General features: G+C 44.7%; 1 protein-coding gene across 9 annotated transcripts in view; it reads right to left on the reverse strand.

The window, feature by feature from the left end:
* The window catches only part of Eps8 (epidermal growth factor receptor pathway substrate 8), a 172,153-nt gene that overhangs the window by 26,439 nt on the left and 125,779 nt on the right, over positions 1-19,935 (reverse strand). For 8 of the 9 annotated variants that reach the window (NM_001271588.1, NM_007945.3, NM_001271587.1 and 5 more), the window contains 9 exons: positions 19,147-19,229; positions 18,470-18,606; positions 15,760-15,833; positions 13,388-13,514; positions 11,020-11,108; positions 10,595-10,669; positions 8,466-8,614; positions 5,399-5,579; positions 1,705-1,838 (listed from right to left, as the gene is read on the reverse strand). In NM_001271588.1, the coding sequence (NP_001258517.1) occupies positions 1,705-1,838; positions 5,399-5,579; positions 8,466-8,614; positions 10,595-10,669; positions 11,020-11,108; positions 13,388-13,514; positions 15,760-15,833; positions 18,470-18,606; positions 19,147-19,229 (1,049 nt within the window). Of the gene's footprint in view, positions 1-1,704; positions 1,839-5,398; positions 5,580-8,465; positions 8,615-10,594; positions 10,670-11,019; positions 11,109-13,387; positions 13,515-15,759; positions 15,834-16,151; positions 16,213-18,469; positions 18,607-19,146; positions 19,230-19,935 lie in introns of those variants that run through there. The other variant, NM_001271589.1, reaches the window with a different exon arrangement.

Raw genomic sequence — 19,935 nt, forward strand, 5'->3', positions numbered from 1 at the left:
ACTCTGGGGACTGCAGTGTCAGACACAGTCACTCAGCCATTCAAAGCACCAAGCCTGTGCTAATTAAAGACCGACGGAGCCCAGTGCATGGGTACACGGAAGGCTAAATACACATGTGTGTGTAGGCCTACGGGTATGGATATCTGGTGTTTTCATCTATCATCGCCCACTGTACATTTGGAGGGACAGCTTCTCCCTGAACCCAGAGCGCATCAGTCCTCGCTTGCCCTGGGGCTTCCCTCTCTCTGTCTCCCAGATGCTAGAGCTATAAGCGGCCTCCATGTCTACCCAGCTTTTATATGGGTTCTAAACATCGCAACTCCCTTCCCCACGCTTGCAGGGCAAGTGCTTTATCCACCGAGCCACCTCCACATTCACTAATTTAAAAAAAAATAATTAAGAATTGTTTATAAGTTGGCAATTTCAAAATACATACTTCCCTGCTGACTTTTCTTTGAACTCAGTTTAATATGGGACACTCTATAACATCCAGGGACCACCCTCTGCTCTCCTTAACAAAGCTCCACCCAATGTTTTTCAGACAGGGCATCATACATCCCAGGCTGGCCTTGAACTTCTGACCCTCTGGACCCACCTCCAAGTGCTTGGGTTACAGGCACGTGCCCCTGGTGGTTTTCTGTGGTACTGAGGATTAAAACCAGAACCCTATGCATGCTGGGTGAGCAAAGAATAAACAGACTGAGCTCCATCCCAGCTGTACCCCAGATTCTAAAGGAAAATCACACATTGAAGCTCCTTATGGAGGAAGAAATGCACCCTGGGACACCTTCCATCTTAAGTGAATGTGTGTCCCTCTACCTCCCCTGTACTACCTCTATTTAAAAAGTTAATTATATGTAGGGCAAACACACATGTTCACACACACACATGTGGACAGAGAGAGACCAACAGAGGGACTGAGATAGAAACAGAGCCCCACACCATAGACCAGGCTAGACAATAACACCCTACCTGTCCTTGAACTCACCGCCCTCCCACCTCAGCCAACCCAAGCCCCAGGAGAACAGGCAAAAGCTGCCACACCTGGCTTAGTCTCATGACTCTAACTAACATTCTATCTACAAGACAGGTTATGTTTAGCTTTTATATTTTGTTTTTTAGTCTTTGCTAGATGCAGAATAGGTAGAAATTGTTTCTTTTCCATGTTACTGGGCTGGGACACCCTTTGAGGAAACTGTCCTGGGAATGAGCATGGGTGAGTGACAGCCACAGCATGGGCACAGAGCTTAGTCCCTACCTTCCAGATTGAGGTAGGGTCTCTGGTCCCTCACTGCATAACTAGTCCCTCACTGCATACCAGGCTGGCTGGCTGCTCACTGAATCATGTCCTCAGCCAGGGGAGCTCTTCAGAGATTCTCTGGTGGGGACTAACAGAACAGCCTGCAAAGTTCAAGGACAGCTCCTTCCTTCTACTGTACAGACCACAGTCAGAAGTATCTTTTTAAAACAGCAGAAGCCAGCCAGGGGCATTGGCACTGAGAATTAGAGACGAGATGTCCCAACTCTCCTGCCTATCAAAACCAGGTCTGTAAGGAATGATGGCCATCTTATCCAATCACTAACAGACAAAACCTTGAGAGAACAAAGCAATTCCCACCCTCTTCCCCACCTCCCGTCACTCCCGCTAGCCAGAGTCACCCTCAGCTACCCAGAGTGCTCCACATGGTGCCTGTGGAGTATTACCTATCTACTTGGTGATTAGGAGTTGACTTGAAAGGCATGGCAGCCTCCCCGTGGTCTGCATGTGGTCCTCTGTGGTACATGCTGCTACTGTACGCATATCCGTCGGCTGGAGGATAGTCGGACACATTGGAATGCTAGAAGACAGAAGTACATGGACTGTCACCAAGTGGCTGCTGGCATGAGTCCCCTGTCAGTCAACCAGAACCCTGCCCTAAACTGTCACAGGATTGCTCATTGAGCTATTATGCTGACACAGGGTGGTTTGGTTTTGTTGTTAGCATTCAGGGTAATCTTAATTCTGAAAATCCTAGATATAAAACCAGGAAGTTCTTTCCCGAAGAATTTCAACAATAAATGTTTTTGATCTTAGACAGACTATGAACACTGAACAGTGGAATTAGAGGATGACCTTTAACCTTTGCTCCCTGTTTAAGGAACACATTTATCACTCCTATGAAGCTAGTACCATCACATGAAAACTCTTTGTTTTGTATTATAAGAAAATCATATCACTCTACTTTTTTTTTTCATTTTAAAAAGTACCCCAAGCACCATTTTTAAATTGTTACAAATGGCTGTACTGTTATCTCTATAACAGGAAACAGATATACGCAAAAAACTTTGACCTTGTTAGTCAAGAGTCCTGGAGAAGATAATTCTGTAACCAGTTTTTCCGCTGTGGTTGACACTATTATGATCTATTGGCTGCTCCCAAGGGAAACTTGAAGTTGGTGACCTTTGAGCATGGGGGTTTTAAAGGAATGGGGGCCACATGCTCAGATGGAAAACAACCAAAACAGCTTTCACATTGTTTCTGTATGTTTAAAAAAAAATGTGGGAGAGTGCGATGGATGCTGAGGCAGGAGAATTTCCTGCAGTTTCTACTATCTCTGGTTTCACTGGGACAACCTATCTGAACCTGGGAAGATTTGGGAAGCATCGAAGATGAATAGTACAGTGGCGAGTTCTAACGGAAGGGCTGGTAGGAATGAGGCTGACTTCATCCACAGACAACGTCTCCAGTGGGCCAGTGTGGATATCAAAATCCACAGTTAGACACCCACCTGGAATATACGTGGGGGGACAGATCCTCACAAATACCTAGGGTCCATCAGCTACACTAACCTTCCCCAGGGACTCAGTAGAGATGCTGAATCAAATTAGGGAATTAATTAATATATATGTATGTATGTGTGTATATATATCAATCAATCAAAGTCTTGAGCAACTGGGAGCAGAAACTGCAAGAGTCATCCCCACCTTTTGCCTGTTTCTTGGTCAGAACAGCTCCTGGCCAGGATGAAGTCACAGGTCCTGAGAATGACTGGACATGCCAAGGGCAAGGAGATAAGGAAGGAGGGTGACTAAGTGGTGACCGCACAGCCCGCTGCGGGGTCAGAGGAGGCAGGGAGGTTGATGGTGTCATCCACACCCATCATCACCTACACCTTTCGATTACAAACAAAGGCACCAGATCCTAAATTTGCTCAAGACGTGCTGCAAGTACGTTTATTCCAGTAGCAATCAAATATAATCAAGTCTCTCTCCCTGCTATGTTCACACTTCTCGTGCACTTGAAGTCACCATCGGCTATGCTGTTCATGGAAGATCTCAACCTGGCACGCAAGGCAGCCTTCTTCCCATTCCTGTAAGCCTCTGAATGGGCACTTAAATCATAAAATGGGAAACTTTTTACAGCAGGAAAGTGACAGCTCGTGACAAGGGAGGCCCCTCAGTAATTCTTTTAAAACTACGTCTTCAGAGTAGACATACGTAGGTACTGACAGCCCAGAACACACATCCCACACCCTCTTTAAACAGTACTGTGAAAGAACTCACAAAAGTGTGAATTTCCAAGGTGAACATTCCTAAGTGGCACATTTTCCAGCATAAGGTAAGAATACCACAGGACGGACAGTTTCATGACTTGAAAACAGCTGTAAGTAACTATGGCAACACCAAATGAACAGCCATTTTCTGTGTGCACGCATCCGTTCCTTCCCTAAACAGCGTGGCTGCTTTCTAAATGGGAGGAAAATTCACAGTCACGAGGTCTAAACTACCAAACGAAGACAGGGACATATGCGACCCAGCCAGCAGGAGGTCACCATCATCAGACATTTAGAGGAAAGGCCAGGTGTGAAGTCTAGTCTTCCTTTTTAGGCAGCCAGAGGGAAAATAGTCACATTCACAGAAAGAGAACTTCAAACAAGCATGCTCCTTAGTTTTAGTTATAAAGGTTCCGGATTGTAGCAGACTGCCTTTTAGAGAAAAACCGGTGTTTGTGAGGGCCGTGTCTATGGGTGTATGAGTATGTGTATGTCGTAAGTGCACACATATGTGTGTTGAGGTTGATGTCAAGGCCTTCCTTTATGGCTCCTACCATTTTTTTTTCTAGTTTTTGTTTGTTTGTTTGTTTCCCTTCAGACTTGCCCTCTGAACCAGAACCTTACTGTCTAGCTCCAGGCATCCTCCTGCCTCTGCCTCTCCAGCTCCAGGATTCCAGGTGCACACTACCAGGCCTGATTTTATCATGATGGTTGGGTGATTAGAGCTGGGTGACAGGTCCTCCTGCTTTTACACACAGGCTCTGTACGTGCTGAGCCATCTCTCGAGCCCACAGAGTCCAGTACCTTTTCTACATAGCACATCACCCGTCCAAGGGAACAATTTTAAGCAATTTAACTTATGTGTTTGTTCTCCTTAAAAGTGGTCACTGTGCTGTGGTTTGCTAATGCCTTTCCTCCTATTGTGTCTGCCACATTACAAACCCACTCATCAGAGACTTTTAAAAAGGAGAATGAATGACCTGGACTTCAGAAGAACCAAGCTGCCATTCCTTGCTGCCTTTTATGCCAGTCTTTACCCACATGGTTACGAGTCCTGAACATCCATTCCATTTGCAATTGGTTCAGTTTTGAACACTGTTCAATTCTCCTCTTCAAAAGGGTTCAAACACTCACACACAAACAAAAAGTCATTTTAATGCACATGATAGTGTACCCAATTTCATTCCTCTCATTTGGTCTAAAGACAGGGTTATACTCTAAAGCTTAATCAATAACTGAAAGATAAAGTCCACAGTATGACCTTGTGCAGGCACAACACGGTTGTGGTCATTTGTTGTCAGAAGACTAAAGTCCACACAAAGATGGCTCCTCTACACATTTCAGAAGATTAGAACGGAAGAAGGAAGCAGGAGAGACTGGAAGTAGTAGCTACAGCGTCAGGGGAAGAGAGGAAGGTGGCAGAGAGGGAGAGAGCAGTGGAATTAAGGGAGGGAAGAATGGTGGAAGGAAGGGTAGGGAGAGAAGACAGGAAGAGGAGGGAGGAGGGAGGGATCGCGGCACCACGAAAACGTTGCTCAGAATCAGCAGGATCCAGGTTTGGGGAACTGTCTTGAGAGTCTAAAGATCTGAAGGCAACACAGTAGACAGTGCTGTGGGCAAGCTCCTGACAGAGAAAAGGGACAGGGAGGCCTGAGGACCAGAACATGGCAGAGAGAGACTCAGCTGGGGAAGGGGAGGAGAGGCATCCCACCAATGGTCACAAACACAAGGAAGAACTGGCAGATAACTCGGGATAGCGGGAGGTGGGGACATCTAGTTCCTGGTTCTAGAACGTTCTTCAGGGAGTGCTGACCCCCCACTGGCTATTACAGCATCCACTGAGAGCAGACGTGGTGGATCCTTACCTCTGTGGACAGCCTCTTGCTGTCCTGTTTGCGCTGGTGTTCTGCGTTGGCCACGGACTCGGCCAGTTGATACATGTCTTGCTCTGTGGGCGCGCCCATGAAGTTCAGCATCGGGGGCTCCCAGCCGTTGCGGAACCTCGGGACGTAAGGTGGGATGAACTGTTCTTTCGGCCACTCTGCTCTGTAGGGGAACATCGAGTTTATATGTTAAATAACGTGTTCTCAGTCACGGTTCTCTTCTATACAAAACAACTCTATTTCTCAGGAGAGGAGAGGAAACCCATTTATGACAGTGGTCCAAACAAATAAACTGGAAGAGCAATTCTACCCGGCAGTATGACGGCAGCTTCCAAGTTTCTCTGCATGGTCTTAACTCTCCCTGAAGTCTGATGCACAGCATGGGTATAGAATGTTTAACGTTTGTGCATGAGAATAGAAAGGCAGTAAGAATCTAAAGTGTGGGGCTCAGCGGCATCTAAGGAACTTCCCAGTGTTCATCTCTCCCTCAGTCCCTTTGAGCTGTCAGACAGTGGGGGATCTTTGAAAATAGAAACATCCAAGACTGTTATGAAGGTGCATGGCTCTCCAAAGCTACAGAATTTCCCTAACATGACACAGATGACCAGTTTTATATAAATTAGATGTACCAGCTTAACTGTCTGTAAGAAACGTCAACTAATCTGTGGTCACACTCAACACCCACTCATCAGCCAATGCCTCGGGAGGGCGGTTCACACAGCCCCTGGTCCTTCACGAGTCATCAGCCAATGCCCTTGAGAGGCCGGTTCACAGAAGCTCTGGGCCCATCTCAAGGCACAGAGGCAGAGATCACAGTTTTGCTTTCGTCTGCATTCCTGGCCATACTTTCCACGGCTGACGTATTCTGATGGGATGGCTCTGCTCTGATGAAATGAAGCCTTTTATTCAAACGATCTGGTGCTTTCTCGAACCTTTTCCCTTTCATGTGTTTTTAAATCCCACATTTATTACCTAATGGCCTTGATGTGGATCTAAAGTGACCGCGGCCTCGTGTTAAATGCTAACTATATATTTCTTTTTGATGCAGCTATTTAAACCATCATTAAATTGTCTGATTTTGTGATAGGGCTCAAAACAAAGTCACCGAATACCCAGAGCACTTTTTGTATTCTGAGATGTGACAGTTTAATAAGTCTTACGGAAGGAAAAAAAACCCCAGCCTAGGCTTGTCATAACATCACAACCGCATACATCTAACATTTTAAAACATATCTAAACCGTTTTAATACAGCATAAGATATAAAATAGGAGCCAGATAGGTAGGTGGCTCAGAATCTAGGAGCACTGGCTGTTCTTCCAGAAGACCCAGGCTTATCCTCACACCCACATGTAACTTCAGTTCCAGGAAATACAATACCTTTTCCTGGCCTCTATGGGCACCAGGCAAGCCTGTGATACATACACACACACAGGCACTCACATATAGACATAAAATAAAACCTAACAAATCTTTTAAAGAAGATATAAATACCATAATACAATATAGATTATGATCTACTGATGTGCAGATATTAAAATTAAGTATGCAAATAAATACAAATTGGATTTACAATATGAAAAATAGTGTGTACCACTTCAAGGAATCTCAGACTACAAATTGTATTCTAACATACGCAGTAGCCACAGTCCAGTGGGACTGCCTTATGTGTATTTCAATAAAAACAAAAAATGATAAATTGGTCCACATCTTTTAGACTGGCCCAACGGGCAGACAATGGCAAACTTCCAGAGACTAACTGGTAAATGGTCGCTACACTGAATGGTTTGCTCTGCACAGGAAAAAAGAAAGGTTTAGCCAAATAAAGTACACTGAAAGGGCATCACAGGGAGCTGGAAACAGCTGTCCGAGGACCCTGGCTGGCAGGTGTCAGCTCTTGCAATGGTTTGTCCTTCTCCATCTCTTTATTGACAAACGATGACTCTAAATTTAGCCCCACATCATTTTTCCAGTGGGTGAGAGTTCTTACCCCAGAGAGGGCGGATTACTAAGGATCCTGTGCTACACCATCTATAGCTACTTTTGCCTTTGGCAATGGGGGACCCAGCTAGCAGACAGTTGCGGGCTCTCCTTAGCAAAAATCTGTCTCAAAGTTAGAGAAAGAAAGAAGGGTGGGAGAGGAGACCCTACGTTGGTCATTTTCAACTGCCTTTGATCTAGGGCTTAAATGGAGCCTTCCCAGCCAACCCTGCTCTCCTTGGGATACCTCCTTTTCACACCATTTCTCTTCCAGGCTTTCTCCACACTGACCACCCAGAGTCCCTCCCTCCTCCTGCAACTCTGAACTCTTCCTGCTGCTTGCCTTCTTTTCTGCTTCTCTGTCAACTGCTCCTTGTTTACAGATACTCTACACATCCCACTGAAAGGCCATTGAACAAGGAGATTATGAACCCTGACCCTGGAGTGTTGTCACTTAAGATATTGTGTGACTTTAGGTCAATGAGTTGACCACTTTGAGCCTTATTTCTTCATCTGTGAAACAGAACTATAAACCTATCTCTATAAAATGCATGGGAGACCACGGAGCATACACTACGTGTGTGTGTGTGTGTGTGTCCCTCTCTCCACCTTCTTCCTTCACGTCACCATGCCAATAGGCCAGGGTCTGCTTATGTCCCATTCCTTCCTTCTGCACACAATATATTTCTTCTACTTGGCAACATGCTTTTAATTTTTATTTTTAAAATTATATGTATTTAGTCAACACGTGTGTGTGGTGATGGGGGGTATACATGCCATGGTATGCATCTGGAGATCATAGCATCACTATATTGAGTCAGTTCTTTCCTTCTACCATGTGGGTCTCAGGGATTGCAACTCAGGTGGTCAGGCTTGGCAGCAAGCACCTTTACCTGCTGAGCCATCTTGCTAGCCCAACTTGACAATAAGCTTTCCGGCGATATCAGCTTCTCCATTCCCTACCACATAGCTCTTTATGCAGAATCTTACATAAATGCCTTACTGTTTAGTGCACAGACAGGAGTGCTCAGAGCATCCCAGGTACTAAATGCTGAGCTCTACAGTGCTCACCTCACTTTCACCCAACTATCTCCCAGTGACATCCACAGCTTCCGTTCCTCCGCAGTGGCTGTGTAGTTTAAGAAATCAACTGTGTCTTTTGTCAACAGTGGGCTGAGTACCGAACTGGCCAGTTCGGGGCCACCTGTTGCCTGGACCACCTGGGTGGAGAACAAATGATTTTAGCAAGACAATGGTTATTTGTATACTCTTGAAATTTGTACACAAAAATCAATTCCAAAACAAAGTGCTGTTTGCATATGTTCAAATTAAAATTTGATGTATAACATTATAGAATGAAAATAGTTTCTCAAACTGAGTTATCCAGAATGAGGGTACATTAATAAATAAAGTTAATCGTTTAAGGACATCATAGCATCTACATACTGGCTATACGTATCAATTATTTCCCAGTAAAATACTAATGGCAGTGTGGCGACCCTTATTTGCTGACTTAACCGTTTGTTATTTTAAAAATACCAATTACAAATGGCAAACTACTCTGCCAACATTGAAAACTGTGGGTCTAAAATGAACTGTATTGAAGGTGAGGGAAAGAAGCCTTCAGTCAGCAGTGTTGGCTATGCCTGTGAGGATTTATAAACCGGAAAAGGACCTGAGGGGAGGCAGGGAGAGAGATGAGGGGAGGGAGAGAAGAGGGGAGGGAAAAGAGAAGAGAGGGAAAGAAGGGGAGGGGGGCAGAGGAGAAGGAACAGTGATAAGTGGTGCCTCCACTCCCCAGAATTCAATTCTAGTATATTTCCTTGATTTGATATGGACAATTTAACGGTCAACGGGAAACAGGTGCACACTTTGATAAGCAAAACAATGGCAAGCGTGTGTTAGAAGGACGCTCCACATTCGCCTCTCAGGAGCCTTGTCCTGGCTGAGGAAGGCTCCTTATCTAGTAGCAGAAAGGCTAGATAGATAGTTTGTTAGAATCTGGCCTCCTCAGAGAAGTGTTGTAGAAAGAAGGAGGGTTTGTTTTGTTCTGTTGAATGGCTCTAGACTGAGACATCTCCCAGGTCAGGGGCTCTGAGGAGGCCATGCTGTTTTCTGCCTCTGTAAACACAGGATTTTCTAGTTCCCCTCAAGACCCTTCCTCCAGCACCCAGAATCCAACTCAGGCGCTACATCTTTTGGGAATCCTACATGCCAGCATGATTCTAAAACAGGGCTTGCCTGGTACCTGCTGTTCTCAATCTGCACACAGTACTGACACACTACATGACACCATGACGCTTATTTTTCAATTTTCCTTGATGGCCCCTACTTTAAATTTCAGGAGACACATTTGGGGGATCTAAGAAGAAAACTGAGAAGCAGAGGTGGGGTGCAAACGCTTTGTGCCTGCCGACTCGTCTGCAAACAGAGCAGCATGCTCTATTGCTTCTGCTTTGTTTTGCACTTTTGGATTTTTTCAGACCAGTTCTCTCCTTGCAGTCTACATCCATCTTTTACTTTCCATGGAGCCTGCTCCGTCCTCAAATTTACAGCAATCCTCCTGCCTCAGCTTCCTGTGCTGGAAGTACCAGTGTGAGCCAACATGATAGGCTCCATTCTTTTTTGGCTCGCTGCTTTAGACTTCGGAAACAAGGTCTTACCACGTACCTCAGGCTAGCCTGGAACTCACTCCTCTACCGCAGCCTTGAGAGTGTCTGGACTGCAGGCACAGGCATCACCATGCCCAGCTTTGGTACTGAACCTTTAACTTGCTGCCTTATAAGCATTGGCAGGAAACATTCAGAGATGACTACAGAGTGACGGAGTAGAACACTGTGCCCTTTAGGTTGGAAGAGCGGATATTACAGGCCACGACTTCCTATGAAGAAACTCAGCAGGCATGCACACACGCCAGTGCACCATGGCCATGTGGCACGACGAACTTGGAGAGGAGAGGCTTGCAAGCGAAACACCCAACACTGCTAGTTCTGGATGAGATGCTATTCTAATGGGCACATGTGTGTGCCATGTCCCCAGCCGTAAGTGAGGTGTGCGTCAAACTTCACATTCAGAGTTTACAAGCATGCTAAGAAAAACAGGGCCCATGTAAGGTAATTAAGGAAAGAGACCTAAGTAATTCAGACCCTTGGATGGGAGATACTGAGAACGATTGCTTTGTTTCATTCATAAATGCTCACCATATTTAGTGGAGTAAACAAAAAATGAACCAGATCTGAAGCACTCGGGTTCTGGATATGGGACTTCAACTTGGCCTGTGACAGAAAGAAAACAAGTATGTCACCACAACACAGTCACCCCAAGGGTGGATACTCAAAGAGCAGTCCATTGCAGGCATGGAAGGAGACGTCTTTCCTAACACTTCTCCTTAGAGAGAGGCTCCATCAGCATGGAGCGAATGCGGGGAAGAGACAGCCAAGAAATACAACTCTTTGTCATGCACGCCTTTCAATCTGAGGTTATCATGAAAGGCCAATCAAAACACACGCCCACAAATCCACAGGGACAACTCTATCTCTTAATTTAATTTTTTAGGAACACTTGGCTAAACTTTGATTTTTTTTCCATCTGTTTCTTCTAGTATCTATCAATAAAGTGCACCTACCAGAAGGTTGAATCCATGTTTAAACTTCTGGAAACAGTCAACAAATTCATCAGGAGGTGGCGGTTTTGCCCTCAGTGTTAAAACGCCCTCTAATGAAATAAAAAAGAGCAGGGGCGGATAAGAAGAGATTCACAAGGAAGTTTATTGATTGGGAAAACAAAAACAAAAAACCAACTACATTTGCGTCCACAGCTGGAAAATTACTCCAGATGTAGACCTTCATTCTAACACATCCCTTATTCCAATAAATCAAGAAGATCCTAAGTTTGAATGGATTCCTCTACTCTTAGACACTCCCAGTGACTCATTCAATTCTATAAATATGACTGGAAGCCTTCCTATGTTCCAGGAATTCTTGTGGTCATTATAAAGGCTATAAAATTGAGTAAGTGACAAGCCCTGCTTTTAATGCCCCTGAAAAATAACAGAGGAAATGAATCAGAAGTATAACAGGTGTAGCATTTAAGCGCTACGACAGGAGAGTATGCTGTTTGGGAAATGGGGAACATGAAAAGCAGAAAGTTTTTTCAGTAAACGTTTTTTTTGTTTTTTTTTTGTTGTTGTTGTTTTTTTGTTGTTGTTGTTGTTTTGTTTTGTGAGGCAGGGTTTCTCTGCTCTCCTGGAAAATGCTCTGTAGATCTGTAGACCATGTTGCTCTCAAACCCACAGAGATCAGCCTGCCTCTGCCTTGCATGCTGGAATTAAAAAGAAGGGATTTGAAAAGCTCTGCCCACCTTTCCTCCAGTTTGCAGAAATAACATGATAAGATTAGAATGACACCTGGAATAACACAGAAATTGAGTATATGCAAAACAAGCAACATAAACCCAGAGAAATGTGAGATTCAAGAGGACACTTGGTTTAGATTGTAGGTGACCTTGAATGTCAAAGTAAGAAGTGACATTGCAATCAACAGTCCACAGAACTACTTGCACTTCAGGGCAGAAGTATGAGGACACCAACTTAGAACTCTCCCAAGGGTGTCCTCTTGGCTGTGGCAATAACCACCTTAAGCCCATGACCTGAGAGGTAGAGCCAGAAGGAGTTCAAGGCCATCCCTGGCTTTATAGCAACTTTGAGACCAGCTGTGTGAGACTCTCTCTCAAAGGTTTGATTGATTGATAGTTGATTGACTTGTTCTCCTTACAGTACAGAAGACTAGGGGGTTGAAGGCTGCTTTCAAGCTGGGTCAAAAATGATGACCGTTTCAACTAGATGCCAATTATGAGAATGGAAAAAATGTGTACAGATGACATCGGGAAAATAAGTCAAAGTAGCTGTAAGCTCAAGGAAGAAGGCAGAGGTTTGGTTCTGAGCTTGGATAGCCTGGAGGAGAGCATAGTCCATTAAGCAAACAGAAAAGGGGACTTGAAACACCACAGAACGCTTCATTCAGGATGAGTGGAGGAGAGGACCATCTAAGCATCTACAGCCAGGACAACACTGAAGACCACACACTCTTACTATACAGACAGGGGCTACAGGAAGATTTGAAGTCAGCTCTAATGAACGAGACATGAACAAACCATTCTCTTATATATTCAATTTGTGTCTTCTGCCAGAGGAAATATAAACACTATCCTTACGTTTATACTTTTATACATTCAAAGCCATTTGTTTTCATTTAGTATTATTATTTTTTTGTGACAAGGTCTGATATCCCAGGTTATCTTCCATAACTAAGAATAATCCTCCTGCATCAGCTTGCTGAGTGCTGGGATTCCTGGCCCAGCTTCTAAGACATTTTTAACACTGCAGTTCAGCACTATGCTTCAAAATTGCTTCTAGGCAGCTCTGAATGTGAATGAACAATTTGGGGATTTGCAATATGATTCAAATCCATTGGTAATTTAAAATACTCGGATGAAAGAAGTCAATTTTTAATGTTAAAAAAGGTTCCATATTTACAATGAAAGAATCCTACAGAAAAAGATCAGGGTTACGAGCAGAAACTAACATTTAAGTACTTGTGAAAACTGCAGACAGTTGGCTACAATCTCAGAGTCACATGACTTAAAGGTACAGCCAGCTTGAAACAAACTTCCAATAGTGCCCAAAACTACAGGGCCTTGGTTTGTTCAGGGCAACGTAGCTGGTTACCAGGACCCAAGCTCATCTAGCCCTGTAGTTCTCACAGCCCAAGAGTAAGGAACCTTACTCACCTGCAGTCTGACTGCTCAAGAGCAAGGAAGCCCCCAACCCACGCTCACTGTGGGTCTGATAACCCTGGAGTAAGGAACCCACTTGCCTGGGGTCTGACAGCCTTAGGGTAAGGAAACCCATTTATCCTCAAGTCTAACAGCCTTAGAATGAGGAAGCCCTCTGTCTGCTTGTGCCCGCCCACCCGCCTGCCCGCTCGCTCGCTCACCTCCAGGTCCTTTCCTTTTACTTTTCTTACTTTTCTTCCTTTTAGAAAGCTCAGAAAACGCTTCGGCGGCTTTTTGGAGTTTGGTGATAAAAAATTCAATGTCATCCAAAATATGGTTTAAGATTTGCTGGAATTAAAAATAACAGAGCAAGATGTGAAACAAAGGCATAAGTAATTTGGTTCTAGCTGTTAGCTGGAAAGTAAAGGAGAGAGGCTTTAGATGAGAAGAGAAAAATGACCACTTTCATGGAAACTTCATATAGATATAGATAGATACAGTCTCATCTCTATTCCTTAAGCTTAATTTTGCTGCATTTTCAATGTTATCAGGGAAGCATTCGCAATATATAATCAGTTATTAATTACTTTAAATTGCTCTAATTTTCTCACAGTGTTCCCCACATAAAGCTGGGGTTGGGATTCAGAGATACATTTTGTTAGAAGTGCACCGCATAATTTTGTTTTGCAGTTATCTGTCCTGTAAAGGCTCTGCCAAAAGTTCCTGCGTCCTCCCTGTAGAGTGACAAAGTTCCTGTGTCCTCCCTGTAGAGTGCCATAAGAACCTAAAGACCCCCCAGCCCATGTCCACCCAAAGGCATGGAGATGACCACACCACAGAGCGGAAGGAGCAGGCAAAGATGTGCTGGAGACTTCGATTAGCTCTTATACTCCACTTTCAGCTTTCTCTAGTCTAAAATGAAGGGTTCTTCACATTATAAGACTATTAAGGAGGACTTGATAAACGTTTTGCGATAGTATAGTGTGATATAAAACTTAAGTTCTAGGGCTGGAAGAGGAGAGATGGCTCAGTGGTGAGGAGCATAGTTTACATTTATAGACCTCTAAAACGCAGTTCCCAGCATCCATGCTAAGTAGCTCAACCACTTCCAACTGCAGCTTCAAGCAATCTGATGCTGGATTCCGACCTTGGCGGGCATCTGCACAGACACACAGACATACACAGACAGACAGACAGACAGACAGACACAGACACACACAGACACACACAAGACACAGACAGATAGACATAGACAGACAGACACACACATACAGACACACTCACACACACACACACACACACACACACACACACGATTAAGAATGAAAATGTTCGGCTGGAGAGATGTCTCAGTGGTTAAGAGCACTGACTGTTCTTCCAGAGGTCCTGAGTTCAAATCCCAGCAACCACATGGTGGCTCACAACCATCTGTAATAGGATGCCCTTTCTTAGTGTGTCTGAAGACAACTACAGTGTATTCAATATAAATTAAATGATTGTTTTTAAAAGGGGACTATGCACATTCCTGATTTCAGTATGCCTTTATTTAAAAAGAAAGAAAGAAAATCTTTTAAAAATTAATTCTGAATGTCAGCCTCCTTTCAGTAATTACTTTCAAAAGAACCTGGGAATGTTTATAGTTTAAAAGGTAAATAAATCACATATTTGAAATACAGTGGACATAGCCATTAACTGTCAATTAACCCTGCAAGTTAATTACTCTAAGGAAATGACATTAAGTACAGCACTCCTCTGTATAAAACATTAATATGTACATATTTATACTTTAAATTATCACGTAACTTTTCCTTTTGACATGTTCTAAAGGATGTTTTTATTTTCACGAGGGTATGGTGTATGTGTGTGTATGTGTGTCCACATTTGCATGTGACTAGGCACATGTGTGAACGGGTACATGCGGCTTCCCTTGCATGTTGGTGTGTGTGCACATGTGATTACCTGTGTAGACCCAGTTCTGATGTCCCAGATCATCCTCTGCCCCTCTCCCAACTTCAACAATAAGGGAAAGATCCTTAATGAAACCTAGACCCTGCACCTAGAATGGGTGCCCTTCTACCTAGTGATGGGCTGCCGACACCCATCCACTCTAGGGATAGGAACTCCAGTCTTTGGGCTTTTGATGCAAGCCCTGCAGTCACTGAGCCATCTCCCCAGTCCTAAAATATCTTAATAAACCAAATGAACAAACATTAAAAAAGACACCTCAACTATGAATCATAAAACATGAAAAACAGCAAAAGCAGAGACCATTGGCCTTTTAGGTCCATTTCCCCTGTAAACTGGCCAAGTTGCCAGTGTTCTATAGGAGATCACATCTAGCTAAACACTAGGAAGGAGGGATAAGTGTTTAAGGGGCAATTAAAAGGAAATACTGAACACTGAGGAGAGAAAAGAAAACTTTTGCAGCCATTTTTGCCAATCCCTTTCATCTCAATGCCTGTTTCCCTTCCTCCTCCTCCTCCTCCTCCTCCTCCTCCTCCTCCTCCTCCTCCTCCTCCTCCTCCTCCTCCTCCTCCTCCTCCTCCCAAAGCAGAAGGGCCAGTGAGCTAAACCTGATTCAGGCGGTACTCACCACATCCCTGTCGATCCGGGCTGCCATCATCTCGGGCGTCTCTTCTTGCTCGTGGTACTGCCGGGGCTTCTCGACTGAAAGGAAAGGAGAGAATTGTCAGACTTTCCATGTTTGTTAAGACATTATCAATACAGAAATGAAAATGAGAAGACAATGAGAAAGGAATTCCAGTTGCTGAGCAGGGAGCTCTCTGGAATAAACAAGCCAAAACGATACTGATGACCCCTGAGGTACATCCTTGCCACAGTTACCAGGAGCACTGGGCACAGCTGGTGGACTGGCCTGCCAGGCTATGCCTCTGGCTGTCCAGCAAGCTTTAGGAATCTCTTGTCTTCCCTCTCCCTGAGCTGGGATTACAGACACGGACTATTCATTCTTCCTGGTTGTTTTACCTGGGCACGGGGAATGCGATTCAGCTCTGCATGCTGGTGTGGCAAGCACTATGCCAACTGAGCCATCTCCACAGCCTGGGCTGCTAGTCACCCCCCACCCCCACATTCCAACCCTGTGACCACAATAAAAGCTTTGCAGTCCTAAGAGGGCAGTGATTTCTCAATGGCCGTTGTAAGTCAGCATAAAACCCGCAGCCTTTGGCTCCCTGATCTTAAATCATATGCCTTGAGATAAATACTGAATGCATGTCTCAGAGGCATTCAAAATGTCAAGAAAGCTCGATTGTGAATGTTAATCATGAGACCTCCATCGCAGATTCCTTCCTGAGGTGAGTCAGTCAGCACTATGGTAACGTGGGCAGCTGGTGCGATGTATTTCAGAGTACATTAAATGCAAAGGCATATGGCTGGGGCAGGAGCAATAGATCACAAGGAGTGGAGGGAGAACTCATGAGACATCATCATGACTCACGAGGTTTAGTGCAGAGAACTGACAAAACACACTGCAAGCTCGGAATCCCAATTCCTCCTTTATGCCAACATTGTCCAGACGTGGAACACGGGCGAAAAGAAAAAGGAATCGCTAAGCCACCTGAAACTCCAGTTTTAGCTATAACTATTCAAGCTCACAAGTCTGCACGGAGCCAAGCTTGACAGTTGGCTGCTATTTTACACGTGGCTGCTGCTTGCTTGGTACAGTGGACCATGGAAGGCAGGGAAGGAAACTAGGACCCGCCATTAGGAACTCCAAAGGGCATCAAGTGTAGGGCCTCTTGCCTACAATCACAGCACTCTGGAAGCTGAGGCAGGGGTGACCAGACTAGCCTGGGCTACATAGTGATCCCCACAACATCCAGGGCTACACAGAAGACTATGCCTCTCAGGAGGAAGACTATGCCTCACAGGAGGAAGGCTATGCCTCACAGGAGGAAGACTATGCCTCACAGGAGGAAGACTATGCCTCACAGGAGGAAGGCTATGCCTCACAGGAGGAATAGGTGTCTCTGAGAGACCCCACAACATCTTCTGGGGCATACTGAGCAGAAGATATTTATTTCCAAACCATTTTGGGATCCTGGCTACTACCACCACCATTTTGCTACACTCACTTTTGGAAGTCGGGGTTACTCCACCTCAGAGTTCTAAGGGGCTGCAGTCAGAGCTGACGAAACCCTCAGAGGGAGCAGAGAGAGCCTCCTTTAGGACATTCCCAACTAAGACCCTCTGGCACTCACACAGAACTTTGTGTGCCATGTCTTGAGTTCTGTTTGAACAATTAGTAAGCTAGAAGTCTGTCTCCTTGTAATTGTAACAGATGGCAATGCCAGGAGTATTTTACACAAAATCTAGTAAGAGCTCAGAAATACCTGAGTGTAAATTCTTTTATTGTAAAATGATATTAGATTTCACATACGTTCCTACAAATCTATTCAGGATATCTCTAACTCAATCCATCTTCTCTTCACATCAAGTCAGTTTTGACACCTCTCTAACACACACACACACACACACACACACACAACAACAACAATAACAACAACTATCCAGATCCCCCTCCACCAAAACGATACCAACAAAACTAACCTCGGGTTCACAATAAGCACAGATATAGCATAGTCTTTCAAAAAATCATGTTATTTAACCTTTGGATTTACAAAGAAAATTGGTGGAAACGCATGTGATGCCTAAAGCAGAGGTCATCAGCGTTCATTGACTGTGACAGTGACAGCATCACCGGCTTTAGCATTCACAGAAACCTGGGGGTCATTATGTGCACTTTACAGCTGAGACCAAAGCACAAAGGGATGACCTTCCACGGTCATATGGACAGACAGAGCCAGGTCTTATTTCAGGTCTCAATTTTTAGCTCACAAGATTAAAAGTCCCTATCATTAAAGACACTGCACACTTCAGCATAAGGCATCATAGAGAAACCCTGCTGGAAGATTCGTCCCTACCCGCAGAATGTATAGTTTCAGAAGGTGCCATTCAGGCTGCTGGAGGAGAGATGTTGAAAACAATCTTGCCAGCAGTGACTCTATAAGTGACAGTGACCAACGTGGCATCTGGTGCAAAAGTCACCTAGACATTACACGAATAACCAGCCAGAAATGAGTGTAGTCCTCATAGAGTATTAAATGGTTGGCATGAATTCTCGTGGATGATAACCTTAACAGCAGCCAAGACTTAACTCTGTAACATCTAAGATTTGGTTCTTTAAAGTGAACTTTAATCTACAAATTACCATGAGGACTTGAAAGGAGGACTGACACCATAGCTCTCGTGGATGCTCAGAAGGGCTAGGGCTGGGTACTTACAGTCGCCCTGGTCAGCTGCCCAGGCAGACCAGGCTGCTACGCGACTCCTAACGTCCACCTGTGTGACAGTCCCTGGTGGCACAGGGGCAGGAGCTCTGGGAGGAGGAGGGATGCCAGGATCTGCTTTGGCAATCATCCTGAAAATTAAAAACAAATTATCCAACTGGGCTGTTACCATCTCCACGTCTGCTAACAACGGTGCAACCCACTGGTGCCATTTGCCCTTCAACCTCAGAAGTAACTGTCAGGGAAATCAGAATTCCTGACCAGCTGTGCTGTGTCTGCTGGTAAGTTCCTGAGACACAGAAAAATTAAAATCCCTGGGAAGCAACATTGATTTTTTTTCTCTAGGTCACATGATATTTGAAAAGCTTGTGGGCCTATGGGGAGACCTTGGGTCATCTCTTAAAACACTCCACTTTTTCTTATAACTCTCTGGGACATCTGCAGATGTCTGAGAAGCTGTGTGGGAGACAGAGTTGACACATGGAGAAACAAGAAGGGGCAGACATGGACTGGCAAGGCAACCAGAGCTTAAGTTGTGGTTAAAGGTTGCAATTTAGAAAACGGAATAATTCACCTCCATTGAAAATAACTTCCCTACACCTCCAGGAGGAAAAAAAAAAAGGAGGCATACTATCCAATCCCATGGCGCTAATGCCATTTGATGCTCTTACCTCAGGGCCTCCGGCCGCCTCTTCTGTTTCCCACCTTTACTGTCACTGATTGCACTTTCGATATCTTCACTAATTAGGTTTGCCTGAAAGGAGAGATGAGTTATCCAGAAGGCCATAGGCTTGTCTGAGCTTTGATATAAAGGTTAAGACAGAAAGAAAATATAATTTATATTCACTGTTTGCATCAGTAAGTATCTTGGTGTGATATAAATAGAAAGACTTTTTAGCATCTACCGTAAAAATATGACTCTAGTTTTCAATGGTGTATTTTATAATGATGGAACTCACATGCTGATTTCTTTTTCTTTTCTCTTTTGTTGAGACAGGGTTTCTCTGTGTAGCTCTGGCTATCCTGGAACTCACTCCGTAGACCAGGCTGGCCTCAAACTCAGAAATCTGCCTGCCTCTGCCTCCCAAGTGCTGGGGTTAAGTGTGTGCCACCACTGCCCGGTACAAATGTTGATTTTTAAGGTTAATCTACGTCCAGATTCCACTTAAACATTCCTCCCCAAGAGCCCAGCAGAGAAAGGCAACTGCAGAGAGGACACAGGTGAGTGTCTCGGCTGTCACAGAGGAAGGATATAAGAGATGATGTGCAGGGCTGGGGGACCCTTCCCCCTTTCCCTTTCCACAGGGGGAACCTATTAACTCACCAAGCAATCACCCGGCCCTACAGAGGCACCAGACCTTAAGGCACACCTTCTGCTAGGTTAGTGTCTGCAGTATCCCTGAATGGATGCATGGTGAAGGCCGGGTTCCAGCCTTCAAAAGGGAGGTCGTGGAAGGAAG

This window comes from Mus musculus, chromosome 6 (genome assembly GCF_000001635.26).
Source record: "Mus musculus strain C57BL/6J chromosome 6, GRCm38.p6 C57BL/6J".
Classification (NCBI taxonomy): Eukaryota; Metazoa; Chordata; class Mammalia; order Rodentia; family Muridae; genus Mus; species Mus musculus.